Below are 23922 nucleotides of genomic sequence, written 5' to 3'. Positions count from 1 at the left end.
GTCCTGGAGATCAAGCTCAGATCCTTATGTTTTGGGGCAAGTGCTTCAGTGAGCACCATCTCAGCCCTGTCCTGTAGCCTTTAGTACTTTGGGCACATGCCCCAAACTGTTTCTCATCTTTCAGGGTGGCTCAAGCCCCTGGGAGTGGAGAAGCTGCCACCATTACACAGTCAGATGTGTGATTCTTTTTTTTTGGGGGGGGGGTGGTCGAGACAGGGTTTTTCTGTTTAGCCCTGGCTGTCCTGGAACTCACTCTGTAGACCAGGCTGGCCTCGAACTCAGAAATCCGCCTGCCTCTGCCTCCCGAGTGCTGGGATTAAAGGCGTGCGCCACCACGCCCGGCTTCAGATGTGTGATTCTTGAGCGGCAGCAATGACTTACAACCTTTCCAGACCCTCTTATCTCCTAATGTTCACGGTGTCCTGTAGTTCACATAGTAGGGGACCTGGCCCTGATATAGTCTGCAAGAGAGCTCCATATCTCTGGGGACATAACATGATATCTAATCGTACTCCAACTCCTTGGAATGTGTGTCAGCCGTTTGCCACAAGTGTGCTTGGTGGCATCTCATCTGAAGCTGAGAACAAGAGGTTGACACATGTATGGCTGTGGCTCCCACTGGTTCCAGGGTTTACAGTCCCATGCACATGTGCGTATACACACACACACACACACACACACACACACACACTCTCCAGCCTAGAGAAGAGTGAAGGGAAGAAGCAATAGCTTGGAGACTCCCGCAGTACAGAAAGTGTTCCAAAATGAAAGAAACTAAGGAGGGCACACAAGGGACATGCAAAGCCACTCAGCAGGGCTCATGAGGAAGTGCACTCAGCCCAGTGGTACAGTGGTGACCCCTATTTCTCAGGACATTCTCTTGGGTCTTCCCTAATCTACAGCCTGCTCTTTCCTCTTCATTCGGTGCCAGAGCACGGTCCCGTTCCTCCTCTGTTCACTAGAGGACCACCACAGTGCTGTGAGGTTCTGTATCTTGTTTCACAGTCAGTCAGGAAAGGTGATGGGTCTTCCACGTTCTCATTGTTAGACAGTGTCAAGAACAGTAGAGACTCAGGTAGGTGAATCCTAATCTATGACTTTCTGGATCAATCTTAAGTCTCTTCATCACCATGGCCAAAGTGCCTGACAAACAAGCATCACCCCGGGCACTCCTGCAGAGCCGTCCACACTGTCAGCTCCTGTGATTTTTCCAAATCTTGTTTTTGCATAGAGATAAGAAGCAAAATCCAGCTAACTCATCCCAGGGGGCTTAGCAGACAAGGGAGGTACATGTCTTCCTGGTATCAGAGGTCATCAGTCCCTCCAAGAGAGAAAGAGAAGCCTGTGGGAGCTTCCTCTCCTCTCTGACTTCAGGAAGATCCTATAGGAAGATGCATATGGAGAGTTCTGGGTACGGAATGGGAGTTGCTGGTGTGAGGAATCTGTGCTGTAGCTACTGTGATGTGTACAGTGCCAGCCCGCTCACTAAGGCCACGTCTGAGCCACTCTGCCCCTAACCCTTCTGACAAAGGTCAAAGCTCGCACTTGTTCCCTCTGCTGTCTGGAAGGGACAGAGGCAGCCATCTGTCTGTCTATCCTCCTTCCTTGAGACCATCATACTCTATGTGGTTGGCTGGTAAGTGGCCCTAAGGTTATGGGGTGGGGGTAGGGGGCAGCCAAAGGGCTGAGGCTGAGCCAGAAATGTCAGAAGATAGGTGGGGAACAAACAAGATGGGCTATAGCCCATCCCAGCCACAACCACAAGACCCGAGTCTCCCAGGGCCAGCTTCCTCATCGGCAGAAATGCATCATTTCCAAGCGTGTATATGAGAAGCACCTGGACCTCAACATGGGAGGGAGGCAGCAGGCAGTTCTTTTTAGAGCTGCACTGTTTGAGATGGCTTGGCTGTTTTCTGTCCAGCTTAGAGCTGGAATTTCAGCTACCTGGATCGGCACACACCATGATCCATCATTTTATCTAGAGAGACTGACCACATGACTCCTTCATCTCAACCCTCCCCTCCCCCTCCTCTTCCTCTTCCCCCTTTCTCCTCCCCCACCCCCTCCTCCTGCTCTTCCTCCTCCCCCTCTTCTCCCTCCTCCTCCTCCTCCTCCTCTTCCTCCTCCTCCTCCTCCTCCTCCTCCTCCTCCTCCTCCTCCTCCTCTTCTTCTTCTTCTTCTTCTTCTTCTTCTTCTTCTTCTTCTTCTTCTTCCCCCTCTTCCTCCTTCTCTCCACTCTCTTCTTTCTCAGTAGTGTCTCTTAACATAGCCCAGGCTGGCATGGAACTCACTATCTTTCTGCTTCGGTTCCCAAATGCTGGGATTATGGTCACTGGCCATTGCACCTATTCCTTGTGGAATAGAATAGAAATGTGCATCACAGAAAGAAAAGCTGTGAAGGCATCAAGGTGCCAGACCAGAGCCCATTCCCCTACACCTCTCAATGGCACATACACTTTATTATTTACATAAGGTGTTTAAAATGTCATTGATATCTATATTTTTGTCTCCCGGGGTTTTTAAAATAAATAGACCAAGTTTTTGAAGCAGATTCATAGAAAGATTCATAGAAAGATTGATCAGAAGGCAGAGCTGTCCCTGGGTCTGCACAACATGGATAGTGTCCCTGGTGTAGGGCACTGGTAACTAAGGAGTGGACAGAGACTCAACAAAACTCACCTTTATAGTGAGGTCCAGTCTGAGTTTCGTATTCTGCGTGTTTAGTTAAATGTCTAATGATGGTGTCCGCCGTCAAAATGTCACCCTGAGCCGTGAGAAAAGGAGGTGCTGCCCTTCTGGGGGGTGAGGATAGCAGAAACAACCCAGGTGTAGCTGGAAGTGTTAGACATTGAGATTGCTTTCTTTAGAGAAAGGGGCTTCTGTTCTAAGAAGAGCCCCCAGCTGCAAGTCTGGTGTCAGCTCTGTACTGTGAGCTCTGTACTGTCAGCTCGGGCAGGCACAGCCCCTCTCACAGCCTCGTGGGAAGCAGGGACCAGATAAAGGTAGAGAGCTGACTTCACTGGGGAAAGCCACACTGCCATAAGCAAGAGAAAGTGGCTCCTTTGAATTGAATCAAGCCCAGGTCTCTATAGACAATAAAGAGCTTCAGGCGGCACCTGATTTCCTGAGCGGCTGCTGCCTCTAAGGTGTCCACGTGATCCCTGGTGCTTGGTGACTCTTTGTTGTTCTGAGAAGGCGTGTGTCTTGCAGATGGACTGGATACACAGTGTGGGTTGAGAGCTTCCATAAGGTAACATGAGAGTGTCGAAGAGCTGTGACCTGGACATTTCCACAGGGAACCAGCTCTTCATAAAGTAGCAGGGAGACCAAGTGGGTAACAAATGGGCTCTGGAAATGTCTTTCCAGCTGGTGGAAAAATGGAGGGACAACGGCTGTCAGGACTCGTTGTGACTATGCTGCAGTGGGGCCGGCCCACTCCATACAAAGCAGCCCTCAGGGCCCCCACCATCTCCTCCCTGTGCAGCAGCCATGGCTCTCTCTTGGGAGAGCTTCCTAGCTGAGAGGTTTACCTGTCACATTGAATTCTGTACCTCCAACAGAGGTTGTGAGCACCTTTCTTAAGTTCAAGCCACACACTGGCCACTTACCACAAAACAGACATGCCACCCAGCAGCACGAGGTGGGTAAACCTGCAGCTCAAGCTGAGGGTCCCACTCCTGCCTCAGGCTGAGCTCCCAGAGACTGGCTTACGAGGTCTGCTGAGAGGCCACTCTGCCGGGGCCACTCTTCACGACAGTATCTCTGAAGAGGACTGTCCTTTGCTTTCTCGGTGTACACAGCACACTAGCAGCCACACAGCTGGTGTCCATATGCCTGGGATAAAAAGTTTGCGGTCTCAAGCCACATAGCCAACTCTTCTAGATCCACATTCCTCTGTGAAATGGGCTCGGGACCCTCCACTCCTCTATAAGATTGATACATGTGGCCAGGGAGATCTGAAAATGTGGACAGTTTTATAGGTGTCAGACTAGGATTAGATAGCATCCTCCACAGAGGGAGATCCGGGAAACCAAGGAGCCCAGATCCCACCCCAGGAGGACCGTGCAGGAACGCTTTTTCAAGAAGGCAGAGGTGAACCCCTGAGAGGGACCCCAACTGGGGAAAACCAAGCCACTACAGCAAGCCTGGAAAGAAACGGAGGGTATTTTTACTTATTTATTTATTTAATTTTGGCACATTGCTAGATTTTTATCCTTCACATGCAGATGTATGCCTAATGAGATGAAAATCAAGCCCCCCCCACCCCCACCCCCCCGCTGATCTGAAGTTCTGGCCCCTTGTCTCTGCAGGCGGTGACCCTGGGTCTCTCCTTAGTCTCAAAGAAGCAAAGTGTGAGTGAGTGAAAAACTGGGAAGGGAAAGGAAGGAAGTGCAGCGAGTTTGCTCAAATGTACCAACCGGAGGAACGCCTGGGACTTGTCGCAAGGCGCCTCGAGGAAAAGTGGGTAAAGTGGGTGGGGAGCAGGCTCAGAGGAAGCAGAGAAAGTAGGACGCGGACAAGCAGAAGCAGCGGCTGGGGGCTTTTCCTCAGGTTGACATTAAAATGAATGATATGCAAACGAATGCAAAGCATATGCGAACGCCGGCCCCGATGGCAGTGGGGAGAGCGGGATCCTGAGCCCACTTGCCGCAGGTCGCCTGGCGCCTTGGGGACCAAGGCCGAGCGCGGCGGGTGGAGCGCGCCCCCTGCCGGCAGAACGCGCAGGTGGCCCGGGTACCCCGAAGGGCTTGCGAAGGGGGTGAGGGGGGGTGCGGCGGCCGAAGGAGGGGCGCCCGCCTCCCCGTCCCGGAGTAGACACCGCGGCTCCGGGAGCAGCGACGCCGTCGGGCTGCGACTGCTCCGAGGTGGGTGTGTGCGGTGCGCTCAGCTCGCCCGCCCTCCCGGGGCGCGGCCTGCGCGGGGCGGGGGCGCACAGCTAGGAGTCCGCCCCGCACCGGGTTGCCCCGCGCCGCACGCACTGGCTACGCGCTGGGACTCCTCGGCCCGTTCCCACTCCACGGCCCCGCTCTCCTGCATCCGTACGGGGGTCCCACGCGCGGCCTGGCGCTCCTGAGGTCCCTACGTCCTGAGTCGGACCCCATAGCCAAGTCCGCCGGGCGCGTCCCGGGGCCCCTCGGCCACCCGGGCGGTGGAGGCGGGAGCCGCTCTGGGCATTGGGCGGCGCCGGGCGCACGGAACCGGGCCTCTCTCCGGCGGCCGGCGCCCCGGGGCGGAGCGAGCGCGATGGGCGTCGGGCTGGAGGCAGGTGGCGCAGCGGCGGCGGGGCGCGGGAGGCGGGGGCGGAGCGCGCGGGGCGGGGGCCGCGGGACTCGGTGAGACGCGCGGGCGAGCGCGCGGCAGCAGAGCCGAAAGCACGGCGGCTGGACCCGGCGGCCGCCGAGGCCGAAACCACCCGGGCAGCGTGCGGGCTTTGTTCCCGCGCTGGGGGCCGAACGCACTCGGCATGGCCCAGGCGGTCGCCCCGCGCGCCCCGACCCCGCCGCGCGCCTGAGCCCCGCGCAGCGCGAGAAGACAGCGTACGGATCGCCCCCAAGTTATGGAGGTGGCGACCCAGTGAGAAGGAAAAGCCACTTCGGGAGCCGGGTTGCGAGAGAGCTACGGTCCCCTGGAGCTCCAGACCGTAAGTGCCGCCCCTGCCCTGTTCAACACCGCCGCTGTCACCCTACTTTGCCGGTTGCTGCCGTCCCGGGGGTCCTCGCTTTGCACCCCCTCTCCAGCCCCTCCACTTTACAAAGTTCGTGCCCACGGCAGGGTGGAGCCAACTCTGCCCACTCATTTGACTGAGTTGCAGCCACCCTAGGTGAGCAGACAGCTTGACCTGTCCAGAGTGTGTGTGGTTCATCTTTAGGTAGGAGCTGAGTCGGTGGGGGAGTATGGGCTCCCCAACCACCACCCACAAGCGCCCCCTGGGGTGCCGGGTCTCCTGACAAAGACTGGTAGCCTGAATGACAGGGCTCGGGACTGACTGGAGTAGCGGGAGGGCAACCTTCCTGGGAGATAGTGCTGGCAGGAGAGGGTCTGCTGCTTTCTCTAGCCCTTCCCCCTCTTATTTTGGTCCCTGGATCAGCCATTAGGGCCATGGAGCTGAGCATCCTTCCTGATGGTCGGGAGGGGATCCTGACCGCCCTCCCTGGGGTCCTGACAGCCAGGTGCAGGCACAGCCTCCGGCTCTGATCCTTCTCACAGGCTTTGGGAACGGTCCATCTGTGTGTAGGGCAGGCCCAGAGCCAGGCTGTGGGAACAGCGGGGAGGAGGTGTGAGGAGGTGTGAGCACCGCGGAGGGACAGATGGCTGGGAATTCAGCCGGAGTCGGGCTGACTAAGGTGGAGCAGAAGGCAGCCAGGCTGGCAGCTCCTGGCTTTGAGCCGCTGCCTTTCAACTCATGGCCCTGAACTTGGTGTGTTTGGGCTTCTTGACCACAGTGCTGGCTGGACCTACCCCCCTGCTCCATGAATAGAACTATCTGATCATGTGAGCTAAAGCTGACTTTCAGAGCCCAATTCCTCAAAATAACAGACGATCTCATGCTCCTGTTTGTAGGGTTGATCCCAGTAACTGTCACACCCGTCCCTCCTATCCTGAGGCCAGGATGTGGCTTCATTATGTCTGGCTGGGTGTGTGCTTCCTCCCGGCGCTCAGAAACAGGAGGTTCCCAGGCAGCCACTCAGAGGATGGGGCTGGCAGAAGACAAAGGGAGCGGTCACTTTGCCCTGGCATTGCCCTTGCAAGTTGCTGGAAGGTTTCAGAAACTTCTCAAGACTGGGACTCTCTCATCTCCCTAAGACCCCAGGGGCTGGTCTGAGAGAGTTCAGCCATACCCGGCCAGAATGCACTTGGCTCCTGGCCTGGGAAGAAGTAGGAAAGCCCTGTGAGAGATTTCTGGTCTTGTGCATGGAGGGATCCTGATGGGGGCTACACTGGGGTCATGATGTCACCCCACCTTGGTCCACTGAAGGGCGGAAGTCAGAAGATGTGGCTGTCCCCAGTTGGCACTGGGAGCCCACAGTTAGAGCACCAAGCTGAGAAAATGCCGCTATTTGGGACTGTTTTTTTTTTGGGGGGGGGGCACAACCACTCTTGTGCATTGAGAGGGAAAAGCAGAGAAAGGAGGAACCCTGCGAACAGAAGGAACAGATGTGGTGCTCGGTGCTGCCCGGGAGCTAGACAGACACGGGGAGGGAGAATATCACGTTAGGACTGATTTTCTGGCGGAATCCACCCTCCCGGGAGGTACTGTGATCTTGATGAGAGGGGAGAAAGGGAGGGCCATGTGTACCTGGCACACCACCATCTTTTGCTGTGTGCCAAGCCTGAGCTGGCATATGGAAGACACCCCTGGACAGTTCCTTGCAGGATGCTCTGGGGCTGCTGGGTGGTCCAAGCAGCTCTCAGGTCCTTGTCTGGCTCTTCCTCTGTTACCGGGTTATCCATGTAATTGAGTTACCACCTCCAGGAAATCTCTCTGATTGCGCTCCACATATACTCCTTTCTGCGTGACTGAAAGAAACTCGTTTTCCTTCCTACACGCAGATCTGGAAATGCTGGCAAGGCTGGGTCACTGGGCCACAAGATCTGAGCCAGTAGGTTTGCCCACCATGGAGAACCAGGCTTAGCTTCAGCCTCTTCTGATGCAGAAGACAGGAGGGTGTGTCGGGAGAGGTGTTTCCCACCACCTTCTGGAATGGTCTTCCCTCCCCCCTCCTGCACTGTAAGCGGGATGGGTTTGGGGGTGGGGGGGTTCTGATTCATTCTCAGCCTCCCACGTGCCAGTGGGATGGTGGTGAATTAGATGGATCTAGATATCCTCCAACCACCAAGAGAACCCTCCTAGCTCATTCATGGCTGCTCGGGTGTGCATGTGTATGCTGGGTGCGCATGGAATCCAGCACAGGACAAGAGGCTTGCAGGCTGCTAGGCTGGCCATGCCTGGGGCGAGGGGACTGGCCCTATGGATCTTCCTTGGTTGGCCATTGTTTCCTGCACTGGCCCTCCAGACTTTAGGTCTGCCTGCCACACAGCAGGGTCACAACATTTTCTTTAGCAGTGACTATGATCTTCAGAACTTAGCTCATTGTCCAAAACAGATCCTCTTGCCCAACCAGACAGACTTGGTGGCGTGAGTTTGATGATAGCCCGGACCCTCCCAGCTTTGTAATCTCTCTTGCCTGTGTCCTTGGAGCCTTCCTATGTCTGTCAGGTCTTCTCCTCAGCATCCTAAGAACTCTGAGTCTGTCCCAAGGGCTGCAAGTGACCAGGGTCGGTGCTATGAGTGGAGAGCCCTCTGCTGGGCTGCCTCAGGCAAGTGGGGAATAGCCACCTCATAGTTCTTGCTCAGCCACACTGCTGACGTCGTGGGTGGGCCTTCGTGAAGCTGGGCTATCCTGGTTCAGACCTCATAGGACTCAGTAGGGGGGATGGGAGGGTCGGGTCACTCAAAACCCTCTGGAAACCACCAAGACAGTGTTTGACTATTACAAAAGATACACACTCACTGCAGGATAAATCCACATTCACTGAGTAGTGTCACACACACACACACACACACACACACACACATACACAGTCCCTTGAAGGTGGCCAATAGTGGAGCTTTGCTGAGCCCACTCTGCCTCTACATAGCTGGTCATAGAGAGTGTCTGCCATTGTAGGCTAAAAGCCTTCTCCATGCTGTGCAGAAGTGGATGACAGAAACAACCCAGGGGAAAGTCCACCTCACCTTTGAGACCAGCACTGGCCCACTCAAAGTGGAGTCCAACGGCACTGACCCACTTTCCAGACTCAGAGAGGTTCTTCAGATGCCAGAGGCTGATGGGCCCTTGGGGTTCCCCAGAGTTCTGACCCAACAAATGAGTTGGCTAACAGCCATGCAGATTCTGTGTGTATCAGGGTTGACCAGCTGTATCCCCTAGAGGGGAGGAACTGTGAGGGACCAGAGAGGTGCAGGACTTTATGGGGAGAGGCCACAGGTCTAAGGCTCCTTTCTACAAGGATATCCAGCCTCTAGACCAGACTGGATTACAGGGTTCAGTTGTAACCCCCCACTCCAGTAAAGCAGTCACTTGCTATATTGCCTTTGTGACTCCCAGGTGCCTCCTATCCTGGTGGGCCTATCACCTGGCCTTCCTGGGCACAGTGAGCAGTCACAGTTCTGTTTCTGAGGTCCCCAGACTGGAGCAGGGTGAGAGCAAGGGTTGCAGGGCTTCTCTCGTATAGAAGCCAGTTCTTGGTAGAGATGACCGTCAGCCCCAGCAGGCAAGGCTGGGCAGAGCCTGGCATCCGGGTGCGCGCCTCGGACAGTAAGCACTCCGTTCCTAGTTTCCACCTCCAGCTCAGCCGGACCAGGTGGAGAGCCTGCCCCTTCCCTTGAGCGACAGCACACTTCCTGAGGCAGTAAAACAGAAGCTCAAGCTCCCGCTTTCTATAATTCGTGGGACCTCAGGGCAAGCCAGATGTCACCGGGAAAGGAAAACAAAGATGAATTTGGCTATAATAAGGAAGATGTCTCCAGGCCAAGACTCCTAGAGCACAGCCGACAGCTCCTGAGTTCCCATCCTTCTCTGCCTCCCTTTCAGCCTCTTGGAGCCAGTTTATCCCTGTGCTCCAAATCTCCCAGGCAGACCCTGAGGCCCCTCATAAGGGAGGCAGAATAGTCAGCTTGGTCAAGGGAAAAGCAACAGAGGACATGAGGGAATGAGAGCACTCCCTGACACTCCTGGGGACAGGTCATGTATCTCTGTAGCCACGGTTGACAAGGAATCAAAAGGACATTCACCCCGCTGGATCATCTAGAAGACAACACAGAGGACACCTGGTTTAGCTGTGACAGGTCCCATGTTACAGCCAGAGAAGGCAAGTGGTAAGAGATTGAGGGGTGTGGGGGTTGCTAACCATCTGTGGAATCTCTCTCCTGTCCTCAGACAGGATAGGGACAACACTTTGGCTTTCAGGGACTCTCAGCTGTGTGACATGCTTCAAAGTACTTGCCCCCTCTGTGCCTCTGATTTCTAATATGTCTGTTGGGGGAACAGACTGTCTCATCCACTCTTAACCCCTAGGGTCATCTCCGGGTCTGAGGTAGATCTGAGCATCAGGTAGCCATACCTGGGTCTCCTTGCTCTCTTGCTGACCCCGTGCTGAATGCTCTCTTGTTCTAGTGAGCAATATGGCCTTGGCCCCCTGTACAGCATCTCTCCTTTCATGGAGACAGCGGGTGACCATGGAGCCAAGCCTTGGGGCTATGTGTGTCGTACCCTTTGAACACCTGTTTTGTGGAAAGGCATCCAGGAAAGGCTGGTAGAGCATACCCTGAAGCTGCTCACGTAGGAAAGCTTTGGGACAGGGACATAATGCTGTCACTGAGCGCTGTGCCTCTAAGGATGTGATGGGTGCTGCAGGGTATAGAGTACCCAGGGACCCAGAGTGGCCTTGCAGAGGTTTAGCTGCCAGAGAGGACTGTAGCCTGCATCTCCAAGGCTTTTCTCCCAGCTGGGAAAGATCTCTGTGAAGAGCCTAGAGAAGTCCCACAGTGTACAGAAGTCACAGGGCAGTGCTGCAGGATGTGTGCCAGGTGGAACTGTGAAGGGGTCCTCAACTGATCATTTGTGTGCCCAAGAACCTGGTCAGTCTGTAGCTGACATCCTGCAGAGAGGATACCTCCAGCTGCTACCAAAGTCCATCAACCTGTCTGCGAGGCACTGTGTGCGGCTTTATAGAAGGTACCTGGGCATGGCTGCTGCACAGACAATGGACAATGTGGACTTTGAGGCAGGGCTATGGGGACCTTTGTGTACCCGTGTGCAAGCAAGTACGGGAGTGTAGGGAAACGTGTGTGTGTGTGTGTGTGTGTGTGTGTGTGTGCAGTACAGACACAAGAGTGTGTCATTTTGGCAACCATTTGTATTTCCAAGATTCTTCCAGTTATAGCGATGTCTGCTCCTCCCTCATTCTATCCCTCACACAGCTAGGTGCTCACTGTGTGTCTCTAGCTGGCCCAGAACTCCCTATATAGACCAGGTTGGCCTCAAACTCTTAGACATCCACTTGCCTCTGCTTCCTGAATGCTGGGATTGAGTGTGCAACACCATGCCCAGCTTCTAAAACTGGATAACGTTCCACTGCATGGACACTGTGTGAGTTCCGTTGTCTTTCATTGAAAATGCATGTAGTTTCCATCCCTGATTCATGCTACTGTGGATATCAGGCAGGGTCTGAGGACCGGTCTTTATGGGTCTGTAATCTGTTGGCTTTCAAAGGATAAACCAAAGAGAAAAGCCACTTGCCTGGTGGCGAGGGCTGGTTTTGTGGTTACTTGGTCCTCCCTGCCAGGGACAGGTGCCACCCAAGGTCTCCTGCTGGCTTAGGGACACCTGACCAGTGCCTGTAGGGGGTTGTTTGAACAGCAGCATTTCTGCCTGCAAGCTGTCACCGTGTTTGATTCCACAAACAGCCACTGGGCTCCCCGGCACCTGCTCTGTGACCAGATGTTCTAAACCCAGTTCTGTTCCTAGCCTCTCTGCGTCTATCCTGTGTGAGCAGCCAGGGGAGTCGCCACCAATGTCAATTGTATATACCCCTCCAGGAAGGAAGCTGAGCCACAAATTGTTAGACCACATAGCCCTCATATCCCACTGGCCACTGACTCGGTTCTGCCTCCCCCGTTTCCCAGATGTGCCAGGCCCTTTGCCTGTGGAAACTTTCCCTGGTCCCCTCTGCTGTAAGACTCTCCTCTCCCCTTCTTCTTGCCTGCCCCAAATGTCTCTTTGGTGGTTCTACACACTTTCTTTCTCCTTCTTTGTTCTATTTTCTCAGCGGTAGAGCTTGCCCTATGCTGTGCTGTCTCCTTCTGAATATCAGGACCAGCCAGCTGCCGTCCAGATATCTCCAAGTATCGAGTTTTGTCCATCCCAAGCCACCTCACTTGGAGGCAGAAGGTGTTCTGCAGTAGGTTTTTGTTTACCTGCAGTGTTCCTGCAGGATAGGAGCTTGCCACTGAGGGAGCGCCTCTCTCTGAATCCTATATATTTTGTACCCTCTCTGTACCCTACCCTGTACCTGCTGGGTTGCACAGCCTTGGGATCTCAGGCTCACCAGCCCAGGAGGCAGCTTGGGTTCACTCTAGATGTTCCGGATAGACGTCTCCTGAGAGATCATACCAGGTGGTGATACAGGTACAGAGGAAGCAAAGGTGCAGACAGGGATGGCAGCAGCTCACCGAGGACCCCAGGATTCACCTATGTTCATAGACAGAACAGGAGATCTCACAAGGTGGCTGTTTTGCTATGCTCACGGGTTCTGGGGCAGAATAGGGACAGAGCCCAGGGGGAGAGCATCCTTGCTCCACGTCCTCTGAGTATCTCATGCCTTAGCCACCAGGACCACCAGTGCATCAGAAGCTCAGCCTGGAGCAACCTGGGTAGTGGGAGATTAGTGCTGGAGCCACAGTGCTTCCTAATCTGACCTCGGAGTCCCGCAGTGCCTTCCATGTGGCCTTGGGTGGAGGTCTGAGCAGCTGTGCTGTCTGGGGAGCCATGCCGCCTGCTGAAAGGGGAGGCAAGAGTCAGGCTGATCTCTGGGCACACATAAGAGGGTCAGGACAGGCTGGACCTTGGGCATCCCAGTAGTGTCTGCACCCTGTGTGGGTAATGCCAGGCCTGAGGAGAGAGTGGTATGGTGGGGGAGGCAGATGGTCTGTTCTCCACCTGCCTCTCAGTCTACCTCAGAGGCCAGTCAGTCTTGTAGTCAGTGTACACCCCACCCTGGAGCAGCTGAGATCCATCTCTGGCTGGTGTGCCCCTATGACCGAGGTTGCTGAGTCCCTGGCTACCTGGCTCGGAGCCTCTCACGAGACAGGGAAGCTGTGGGGAAGAGCAGATGCCCTCGTGAATCAGCCCCTCCTCCAGCTCCTGGACAGGGGCAGAATCTCAGGACCAGATCCCCTGGGGACACAGTGAGCCAATTAGTTTTTACTCTTCCCCAAATCTGAGAACAGGGAACCTCTCAAAGTGCAGAGTGATGGTGGAGTTTCGTGCTCCTTGTGCGACTCCCCCATGCAGTAGGGGTGGGGTGGGCTGCATGTGGGAACCCTAGTATGGCTGTGGGGTAGCTCCAAGAGTTTCAGGGAGCCCTTGGCTCCCCTCATCTGAGATATTAGCCTGGAGCTGCACCCACAGATAGGTGCTCACAGATGGGCAAGGGCTCTACGGATGGATGGAGTGCTATAGCAGCCTGGGCTCCACGCCGAGACCCCGCCCTCGGTTGAAACAAAATGCAGCAGGTAGGGATTGGTCCTTTTGCAATGACTGGCACCTGCTCCAGGCGGAAGCCAGCAAATGCTGCCCCGTGCCTGAGAGGGACGGCGAATGGAGGGATAAGTAGTGGAGTCTCAGCCTGGGCTATAGGAGGTCCCTGGCCGGCTCTGCTCACCTCGTAAAGGAACTGTGCAGAAACCTGCAGAGGGACACAGCCAGTGACTGCTCTACAAAGATTGTTTTGTGGTTGTTCAAAAACCCTGAGGCAGGAGAATGCCTGACACACTGGAGGAACAGCAAGGAGATTTAGGGTGCAGAGCACTCGGGCTGAGCGAGAAGAGAGTTGAGAAGGGCTTGGGAGATAGCCCTGTGGTGCTGTGGAGTCCCGGCTTCAGCAGGCATAAGTCACAACAAGTGAAAAAGCAATGCATATTTCTCCTTAGCCCTGAAGTACTCAAGGGCCTGATTTAGTGATCTCTCACCCAATCCCAACCCTGAAGGTACTATTGATATGTTTGACAGATGGGGAATCTGAGGTTTATGGATTCCTACCCTCAAACCTCAAGCCAGCAGCCAGTTTGTCCCTAATGAAGATTCCTATCCACTAATCCCTCTGCAGTCACACGCTTGGTGTGGCGGATGGTCACCACACTCTCGAGATAAAGGGCTGGGGTCAACCATGGGTCACTGCTCTGACATTACACACAATAAACACGTGCCCCAAGGCTTGGCCTGGTGACTGACACCATCACAGGGACCCAAATGGGTGCCCAGATCTTGACAATTGCTCTGTGCAACAGGGGTCAGACACCGGTATTAGGGAGGTCTGGCTAGGATGCTGGGACCCTTGGGAACCCTGAAGGTGGTGGCAGATTGAAGTTTGTAATGCTGTCCTTTAGGGAAGGACTTTTTAAGGCCTTGGGCTGTAACTCGGTGGTGAGCATTCTGCTGGTGTATGCAAGGCCCTGCCTTCCACCTTCAGTGGAAAAAGATGATATCAAAGAATCCTGTTGCCGCTTTTAAGCCCCAGAACCACCCTATCCTGGGTAGCAGTGGCACCCTGAGCCCCCCCAACCCAGAGATATGGGGTGTATTGGCTATTGCTGGTTGTTCTAGGTCCCCTCTGTTCTAGGATAAAAAACACCCCAACCAAAAGCAAGGTTTGTTCATGTTAACCATTCCAAGCCATAGTTCATCACAGACGGTAGAAACTCAAGGCAGGGACTAAGAAGAGGCTTGCTTGCTTGTCCACAAAGTGTAACCTCCAAGGAAGTATAACCGCCAAAGTATAGCCACCAGAGAATACAGCTGGAACCATGGGGAACACTGCTTGCTGGTTAGCCTGTAGGCTAGCTTACACACCACTAGCTTTCTTACATAGTTCAGTGCCGCCTGCCTAGGGAATGGTGCCTCCTACAGTGGGGTGGACCTGTCTAGCTCCAGGAACAATCAGGACAGTGCCCCTCAGACAGGCCCAAAAGACTATCTGATCTAAGCAATTCCTCAGTGGAGGAATTCCTCTGGGATGACTTTAGCCTGTGTTGAGTTGATAGTTAAAGCTAACGGCAACACCTGACCTCTCAGTGTGGGGTTGCGCCCTTCCCTGATGGGAAAGTGAATCTCCAGCAGGTAGGGGTCCCTCCAGGAGGCAAGAGAGATGTGGGCAAGGGCAAAGTGAGAGCCTGCTGAATCAATCTCTCTCTCTCTCTCTCTCTCTCTCTCTCTCTCTCTCTCTCGAGAGCCTGCTGAATCTCTCTCTCTCTCTCTCTCTCTCTCTCTCTCTCTCTCACACACACACACACACACACACACACACACACACACACACACCCCACACAGAACATCCTCACGAGGCTCATGAGACAGACCCCAACATACTGGTTGGTTATGCTACCTGCTTCTCTGCTCGGAAGAGTGCCCTGCCAGGTTCCCATGCATGTTGGCATTCCTGGAAGTTGTACACACCCGTGGGTCCCTAGAGAGTCCCAGTGGAGCGACCTCAGGCAGCTCCGTGCCCTCGGTGACACTCTGTTGTGGGTTCCTGTTCAGTGGAAGCTCTCCCAGAGCTGGATGCCTGGCAAGCGCCTCTTCCCAGGAAAATTCCCCAAAGGCTCCGCCCCCAGATCTCAAGGTCCCCTGAGACCGGTTGGTGGGATGAGTCAAAATACCCATAAGGTTCCCGCTGGAAAGGTAGGCAGCTTCGCCAGCCCCACAGCTCCCCCAGAGCAGCTGCACCAGCATCAACACCAGCACCAGGCCCATCTGCCTGCCTGGAACCTTCCCAGGGCCCGGAGAGGAGATTGACTGGGATACGGCAGGGAACAGTTTCTAACCACTGTGGGAAGGGAGAGGTGTGCGGCTCCAGGGTCTCCCTGTGTGTCCGCTATGACGTGGTATACAGCTGAGATGATACGGAGCCCCCACCCTTAGACATGACCAATGGGTGGCACCTATGCTCAAGGCTAGCAAATGTGCCTCTCTACCCATAATCCCAGGGTCTTTGCTTTATCTGTGGGGATCCAGGGCTGGGTAGGTGGGTGTGAGCACCTACAGCAACTTATGCGTTGAATCTCAGCACCTGAGAGGCTGAAGCAGGAGGGATGCTGTGATTTCGGGACCAGCTTGGGCTATATACTGAGTTCTAGAGCAGCCAGGGCTGCACAATGAGACCTTCTCTCAGAAAACAGAAGTTGACATCAGTATGCCCACCTGTAATCCCAGCACCCAAGAGGCTGTGGGCCGGAGGTTGAGGCCAATCGGAGCTACAAAGTGGAGATCTAGGTTGGCTGTGGTAGAATGAGATCTCGTCTCAAGTGACCAGGCAAATAAGCCAACACTGCTGACCCAAGGGTAGATTCTTCGCCTCCCAGGTTATGTCCTAGTTCCCTGAACAGGCCTGCCCGATGGGCCAGGTAAGGATTCTATTCTCTGATCGTCCTGGAGAGCCTCTGGGAGAGGTTCATGGTGGACCTCAGGGAGCCCAGTAACCATGTTCAGACACAGGACTTTGTGTAGGGGCTCTTTCCCACCCGATAGCCGCTGCACTGACTGCAGGCTGCGCTGAGATCTGTAGTGACGTGCTGAGCTGTGTTCAGAAGACGCAGCCTCCACTTCCTGTGATGCACAGTGAGGCTGCAGTCTCGGCGTCTGTGTGTGGGATATGTGCCTTATGGCTCAGAGCAGAAGCAGCTCAGACCCTCACACCAGCCAGTTGGTGTTTGCAGGAAGTGTGGCTTTGCAGCCGCTCCAGACGGGCACTCCAGCTGCAGCTGCTGTGTGATCGAGCCTGCAGCAGGAGGCTGATCTGGACTCCTGCAACTGGGAACTCTGGAGGCACCGCTTAGGAGAGGCTGGGCCTGAGCAGGGATAGAAAGGCCCGTGTGCCCATCTCCCAGCAGAAGGGAGGACCTCCTGTTTTCCAAGGATACTGCACTCCACGAAGTTGACACTGACGTCAAACCCTGACGCTGTACCTTCCCTCACCTCCCTGCTCTGGGATCCATCTCAGCCGCGCCCCTCCCCCCCCCAAGTCTTGCCAAGGAAGGAGGATGTGAGAAATGTGGCGGGCACTGTTTATAGCCAGGCAGCCATGTGAACAGGGCCTGTATGGAGCAGGTGGGCTCTCTTCACTGTATGCATGGGTGGCACCTCACCCTCCCTGGGCTTCTGTTTCCCTATCTATGAAATGGAGATTGGAAAACCCTTTCCTGTCTCATCCTTATCATCTCCCAAGCGCAGGCTGCCAGGCTTAGATAAGCTAACGTTTTGCCCCGGGGCACAGGCTGTGCTGCCAGAATGCGGTCTCCCCTTGACTCTGACCAGTCCCGGGAATTTGACCTTGGATGGGTCTCGGTATTTGGCAGCCCAGCTTGGAGGTCATGATGGCTAGGATGCTCCCCAGGGGAGGCGAGCAAGGCTTCCTCCTTCCTTGAAAACAAGCAAGCGGGGGGGGGGGGGGGGGGCGGGGGGGGGGGTTTGTGTGATGGTGAGGTTGTATGGGAAGAAGGGCCAAATGAGTAGATGTACCTGCCTCAGGTACAATAGAGCGTATTCAAATTGTAAGGGCCAGCCGAGGCGCCCAGTACCCGCGTGCTCAGCACTCAGTGCTGGTGCCCATTCCCGCTGGCCCCAGCAGGAAATCGAACCAAGGCTGGCTGGGCAAAACCCTATGTTCCTGCCCTCCAGCTTTCACCATCCAGCAGGATCTGGGAAGCTGTGTGTGAATGAGCTGTCCCTGATACCCCGCAGCAGAGTCCTAGAGCAACAGAGTGGGAATGGTAGAGGCAGCTCAGGCCAGACCCCCCCACCCAAGAGACTCTGAGAAAAGGCGCCTGCTTGGCAGCCTTGGATCAGGAAATCCCGGCTGGCAGGGTGCCACCACCTCACTGCCACCCTGATCCGTCACCAGCCAGACATATTTCGGATCCTTGCCAGGCAAGGGGGAGGGGTGTTGGAGAGGGGGGAGGGATGCACCCAGCACCCCCCCTCCATGCCATCCTTGCTGCTGCCTGTGTGTAATTAACAGAGTAATTAAAAACAGGATGAGTTAATTGGTATTCATTTATGTGGCAGATGTTTTTAATTGAAGCAGGAAACAATTTACCTGTTTACATAAACAATGGCAAAGGCAGGCTTGTAAAACACATTTTAAATTTTTTTCCCTCCCCTTGCCTAAAAAAGAGGAATTGAGAGCACTGGATCTCCCCTGTGTAGCCCTGGCCTCGCAGTAAAGAGTGGGAGCCCCACCACGGGGAGGGTGGGTGGCTCCGGCCTGCCAGGAGGAAACATCTGTTTGCCGGTTGCTTCCAGCAAAGGCTGTTTCCTTAAATTCTGAGAAAGGATGTGTTGTTCTTAGGTTGTGGGAGCCTGCTTGAGGTGACAGCTGTCCTGGCCACTGCGGCCATCAGGAGGCCTGGCAAAGCAAGGCCCAGACAGATCTGGCCACCCTTCTGGACGAGGAGGGCAGGGCTTCCCTTCTGTGCCTGCGCTGTGAGTGCGGTGGTGTTCCTGAGTCTGTATAAGAGGGCTACCATCCTTCTCGTGCGGCGATTGAGATTCGGGGTGAAATAAAAATTTAAATTCAGTTCTTCCTCCACGACCACCTGTCAAATATGCGGTTCCAACGTGGGCGCTGGGGCGCTGGATGTACAGGATGCAAAGCTTGGGAGACTCAGTGACACATGCTGGGGCGAGCACAGAAAGCTTAGCCCATGAGAAAACCTACACTGCAGAAGTCGCCCGATTACAGTGACACAAATTAAGTGCTTACTGTATGCCTCACCTGCTTTTCACGTTGTACATGCATGTTAATTACTCTAATTCTATATCCTGTTCCCATGGTAACTCCAGAGAGGGATAGGATGATCCCTTTGCCTGGCAGAGCTGGGATCTGAACTCCGGGTCCACACTGGAAACCACCTTGGCTTTGCTGGGTGGAGACGCGTGTGATAGAGCGCTTGGCTTGGAGGCACTTAGTTTGGGGGATTTGTTGGGTTTGGTTCGAGACAGTTCTCACGTAGTTGCCAGAGAACTTACTGTGTAGGCCAGGCTGGCCTCAAACTCATGAAGATCCACCTGCTTGTGTCTCCCAGTGCTGGGACTAAAGGGTGTACCACATTCTGCTTTGCTTTCTCTTTTTAAAGAGTAAACATGACTGAAATAGCGCTTAGCCAGAGATACCGGAAACACCGCAGAGGATATAGGCACGTTAGCTGGGCAGAGCCTGGTGGGAGGAGCAGGCATGCTGTCCTTGTGTCCAAACAGCCTGGAGTCACCTGCCCAGGTCAATCACACCTCAACATCTGCCTCCTCCTCACCTGCAGATGAATGACAGCTTCAGAAGCAATGTCCAAGGTGACACCAAGCAGGCCGCAAACCCTCAAAATGGCCTTTTCATGAATGTCAAGGGCAAAGGGTACCAGAGGCTCCCAGTGTGCATTTTGTGGAGAGTCTGGGCTTTTGGAGACCATCAGCTGGGATTTTTGCAGACCTCTGGTGACACTTAGGGCAACATAGAGAATAGAATGTTCTGGAATCTATCAAGCATGAAGGCTTTGATCGGAGAAAGTGCCCCAGAGCTGTACCAAGAGGTGGCAGAGGGTCCTCCCCAGGTCAGCTGGACTCTGGGCTTCATAGAGTAAGGCTTACCTGGAGGGCCAGCCACAGCATTTATTGTTTGTTTGTTTGGGGGGGATCATGAATGGAGAAGTGAGAGGGTGTCTTGTGGGAGTCAAGTCTCTCCTCCTCCTGGTTTTAGAGTTGGATCTCAGATCATAAGGCATGAGAGTGTTTTTATCCACTGGGCCATCCCACCAACCCTACAGCCATAAATTTTTAGGTCATCTGGAGGACAGCACGCTGGACAAACAGCCTGTGGGGGTTCTGGGCCGGTAGCTGAGTGGCCTTAGAAGAATGTCAGACTTTCCGAGTGCATGGTCGTGGACTGCCCAGGACTATAGCCCTGACCTCGGCAGTAGTGTCCTGACAAGCCCTACAAATGGCCTAGACCCACATGGCCTCCCTGAGGTCTTCTGGCAGCCTGTTGTCTCCTCTGCAAAAGCAGGAGGATCATGGGTTCTCTTTGATGTGGGCTCAGACCCAGGTCCTAGGCCTGGACCTTGCTGGGCCTTCTCAGGGCAGCCCTCTTCTCTGCCCTGGGTATGGAAGAACAGAATGGGTGTTCTCACCTGGGCAGGATAGGAGAGAGAATACTGCAGGCCTGACCCTTCCAGACTCTGAGGAGTTGCTCTAGGCTTCCCACACTGGGCATCAGGTTGGCACCACATGAGGTTGACTCTACACTGCCACAGCAGCCCACAGGACATCCGTGCACCAGAGGAAATGAGGCAGGGAAGCCTAGAAGGGAGATGCCCTGTCCACCCTTTGCTGCCTACCCCAGTCCTGGCTGGTCTCTTCTCAGGGCTTGGGTCCTGTCCTGCTCTGGGCTGTCACAGGGACAGATGTCACTTGTTGGTGCCTGGCTTATTTACCAGAGACTGAGCCAAACAGGCTCGCATCTCAGTGATGGCAACAGAGTTCCTCGGGTTTGTCAGTTCCTTGTTTTGTCTTGTTTTCCTTTAATGAGTCTGCACTGGTGTTCTTGGCTTTTGTTTTATTTCTCTGTTTTGTGGTTCTGGTGATTGAAATCAGAGTCTTATGCATGCCGGGCTCTACCGCTAGGCTACAACCTCGGCTACTTGTTTATTTGGGACAAGCCTTTGCTATGTAGTCTGACTGGCCTGAAATTCGCTATGTCGACTAAGCAGACTGTGAACTCATAAAGATCTGTCTGCCTCTGCCTTCTGAGTGCTGGGACTAGAGGCATGTACAACCATACCTGGCCTGTCTTTTTACTTTTTAAAATATTTATTTGTGTTTGTGTGGTGTGGTGTGCGTGTGTGTATGTCACATGTTCCTGCCATATGTGGGCAGGTGCTCCCAGAAGCCGAAGGGAATATTGGCTCCTCTGGAGCTGGAGTTACAGGTGGCTGTGAACCAACCAATATGGGTGCTGGAAACTCAGCAAGAATAGCAAGTGCTCTTAACCACTGAGCAGTCTCTCCAGCTGTTTTGAGACAGGGTCTCACTAAGTTGCCCAGGCTAGCCTTGAACTTGCAATACTCTGGCCCCAGTGTCCCAAGTGACGGCTTGCAAGCCTGTACCGCCAGACCCTGGTTCGAGCTGAAGTTATGGGCTGCTCTGAGCCACTTGACATGGGTACTGGCAATCAACCTCTGGTCTGTAAACGGAGTACATTCCCTCCAGTCCAAACAGGGCTCCTCCCCTAACCTAGAGTGCCAGGCTTGGCACTGCTGGTGACTGGTGCGAATTATAACAATAAGGACTCAATTTAGTGTGGAGGACAGCAGGCTGGCAGAGGAGGTGCCCTCTGCACCTGTGTTTGTCAAAACAGCTTCTCCCTCCTTGCAGATGACCTTGTATATACATAAGGTCACCTTGTGACTAGCCAGGGCATTGCGTCTTCTCTCTGGCTTGCATGACCTTCACTGGAGAAGATGGACATGTAAACACCATCCTCCACAGCTGGTACAAGCCTGCTCATACATAAATATACATGCATGTATACACAGATGCATGCACACATGCATGCATACACAGATGCATGCACACATGCATGCATACACAGGTGCATGCACACACATCCATGTATACACAGATACATGCACACAATCCATATATACACTGATGCCTGCACACACTCTGTGTGGTGTATGTTCGGGTATATGTGCCACAGTGTACATGTGGAGGTCAGAAAACAATCTGGGGTGTCAGTGGCCCTTACCTTCCACTTTGCTTGAGAGAGGGTCTCTGGTCTGACAAGACATATCAGGCTAGCTGGTCACAACTTCTGGGATTATCTTGCCACCACCCCCACCTTGCTACAGGAACACCAAGAGGGGAGACATGTGTCACGACTTCTGGGTCTCAACTCAGACACTCATGCTTGTCCATCAAGCACTTTACTCCATGAGCAATCTTCCCTGCCCCACATATTTCCTTACTGATGGCTTTTCACATGTCCCTCTGCTTGAAGGCTTGGTTCCGGTCTATTTCGGATCATGGGGAGACACCCTCCTAAGTACCCCCGTCACAACCTAGCCAGGGACAGTCGGTGCCAATGAAGCAGGTGGGAAGTACCCAGGTAGCCACAACCCAACCTCATCATCAGAGCCATTTGTCTTTAATAAGCTGTGCCAGGATGCAAGGTGACTTCTTGGTGACATGGCAGGGAGGGTGCAGACCCATCCATGCCCCTTGCATGCCAGGACCCATGCTGAGTTAAGGGGCCCTTCTTCCCTGTGCTTCCCCCAGCCTGGCAGCTTCCCCTGGCAGTGGGCGGCCCAGATGGCGAGGCACCTCCCCCACGGCTCTCTGGGAGTTGTTGGCTGTGCAGCCCCAGCAGCTGGGAGAGGAATGTGTTTCCTTTGCAAGCCAGCCGCAGGGTGAGCAGGCCTGGACATCTGGATCCCATTTGCAGCCCCGTGGACAGCATGGAAGGCTTTAATCCCAGTGTTCCCCCATCCTCCCCTGCCTTTTAACTCTGTTTGGCCCAGGGTGCTGTGAGGACGGAGCGTGCCAGGCTTCTGGGTGCTCTCACAGGTGGGTGTGGCCTTCAGCATCTTCTTCTGGAGATTCGGAGCTGAGATTCTCACTCTGGGAGCGTCACAGCACCCTCTGTCCTGCAGGAGTGCCACCCCATTTGCTTGGACTTACTTTTCTCCACGTTTTTGTCTGCCATTAAGATACACGGTGTCAGCCGGGCGGCAGTGGCGCACGCCTTTAATCCCAGCACTTGGGAGGCAGAGGCAGGCGGATTTCTGAGTTCAAGGCCAGCCTGGGCCCCTCCTATCCAGGAAAAGTACCTTCCTGATTTTGAACACTGTACTAGGCTGTTTGCAAAACAGGCCTTCATACACAGGCACCCACAGGGTGTGCTCTTTTGAGTCTGGCTTCTTCTCTCAGCTGTGTGTTTCTGAGATGGTGCCACATCATGTTTGGTTGCATGTCCCTTTCTCCTTGTGCTGTAGATCTTGGCTGTGTGGATATCACAGTTCTTTTTTTTTTTTAATGTTACTTATTATTATTTATATGTACACTGTAGCTGTCTTCAGACACACACCAAAAGAAGGCATCAGATCCCATTACAGATGGTTGTGAGCCACCATGTGGTTGCTGGGAATTGAACTCAGGACCTCTGGAAGAGCAGTCAGTGCTCTTAACCGCTGAGCCATCTCTCCATCCCGATATCACAGCTCTTGATGGTCAACTTTTTTGGTTACCATTTGGGTCTCTCTGATCAAGTGGCTAATCTCATTCTCTGCTTATGAGTTACAAAGCTATTGTGCTTTGGGAGTGCCATTACGATTGACAGATGCTGATCCAGAGGTTTCCAATGCCAATTGATCCAGATGTCCCTGTCAGCTGTTGGTGTGTAACAAACCACCCCAGACTGAGTGCTCTGGAGCTACCACTGGTCTCCAGCAGGGGGCGCCTCAGATGAGCTCCATCCTCAGCAGGTGGTGTGGGAATTTTCTCCTGGGGAAAATGAGCCACTCAATCTGTCAGGCTTACTTGCAGAGTATGCATGAGTGTTACAAACAGAAGCATAGCTGTATCCAAGCAGCCACAGTAGGATGTCTGCACCCAGAATGGATGAGGGCTGCCCCCAGCTACATAGATCAAAGTTTCTCTCCCTAGTCTCCCCCAGCCTGTATACTCTAGCACCCATCTTAGCTCCTGAGGTGCAATTAGGGCAGAACGGCATACAGATGGCTAGGAGAGGTGACTGGAATATCAGATGAGGGGCCATGACCCTCCCACCCTATCCTCTGAGGGAATGTCAGCCGTCCACAGGCTCAATCATGATGGACTCTTGGGAGCCGGCATGGCTGATCTGAAGATGGTGGGTCTTTTGCTCAGAACGTAGTGCAACAGCTGGCCTCTGCTCTATGGTTGGCCTGGCAGGGGCTGCAGATCTGTTGAGTGCTAGGCACTCTGGTGGTGACTGGGTCCAGCTAGACCCCTGTGTGTGAGACACCAAGCCTCACTATCTTACATCTCTTCCACTGCATCTTGTTGGCCACAGCAGGTCTGGGGCTGACCCTGTTCAAAGGACCACTAGTGAGCTGGTGTA

At 54.2% G+C, this 23922-nt stretch overlaps 1 protein-coding gene across 13 annotated transcripts in view; it reads left to right on the top strand.

Annotated features, from left to right (window-relative positions):
• The window catches only part of Cbfa2t3 (CBFA2/RUNX1 translocation partner 3), a 74197-nt gene that overhangs the window by 15830 nt on the left and 34445 nt on the right, over positions 1 to 23922 (top strand). For 2 of the 13 annotated variants that reach the window (XM_011248293.3, XM_011248292.3), the window contains exon 1: positions 4169 to 5641. The exons of 3 other annotated variants lie outside the window; for them this stretch is intronic. Coding sequence is in view for 1 of the 10 variants with exons in the window: in XM_030243267.1 (XP_030099127.1) it covers positions 4568 to 4865 (298 nt within the window). In the remaining 9 variants the exon portion in view is untranslated. Of the gene's footprint in view, positions 1 to 4168; positions 5642 to 23922 lie in introns of those variants that run through there. 8 more of the 13 variants (XM_030243269.1, XM_011248289.3, NM_177289.1 and 5 more) reach the window with 6 other exon arrangements.

Source organism: Mus musculus, chromosome 8 (genome assembly GCF_000001635.26).
Source record: "Mus musculus strain C57BL/6J chromosome 8, GRCm38.p6 C57BL/6J".
In the NCBI taxonomy this organism is placed as follows: Eukaryota; Metazoa; Chordata; class Mammalia; order Rodentia; family Muridae; genus Mus; species Mus musculus.
Note: the sequence above shows the minus strand (reverse complement) of the source record. Positions and strands in the feature narration are given on the sequence as shown.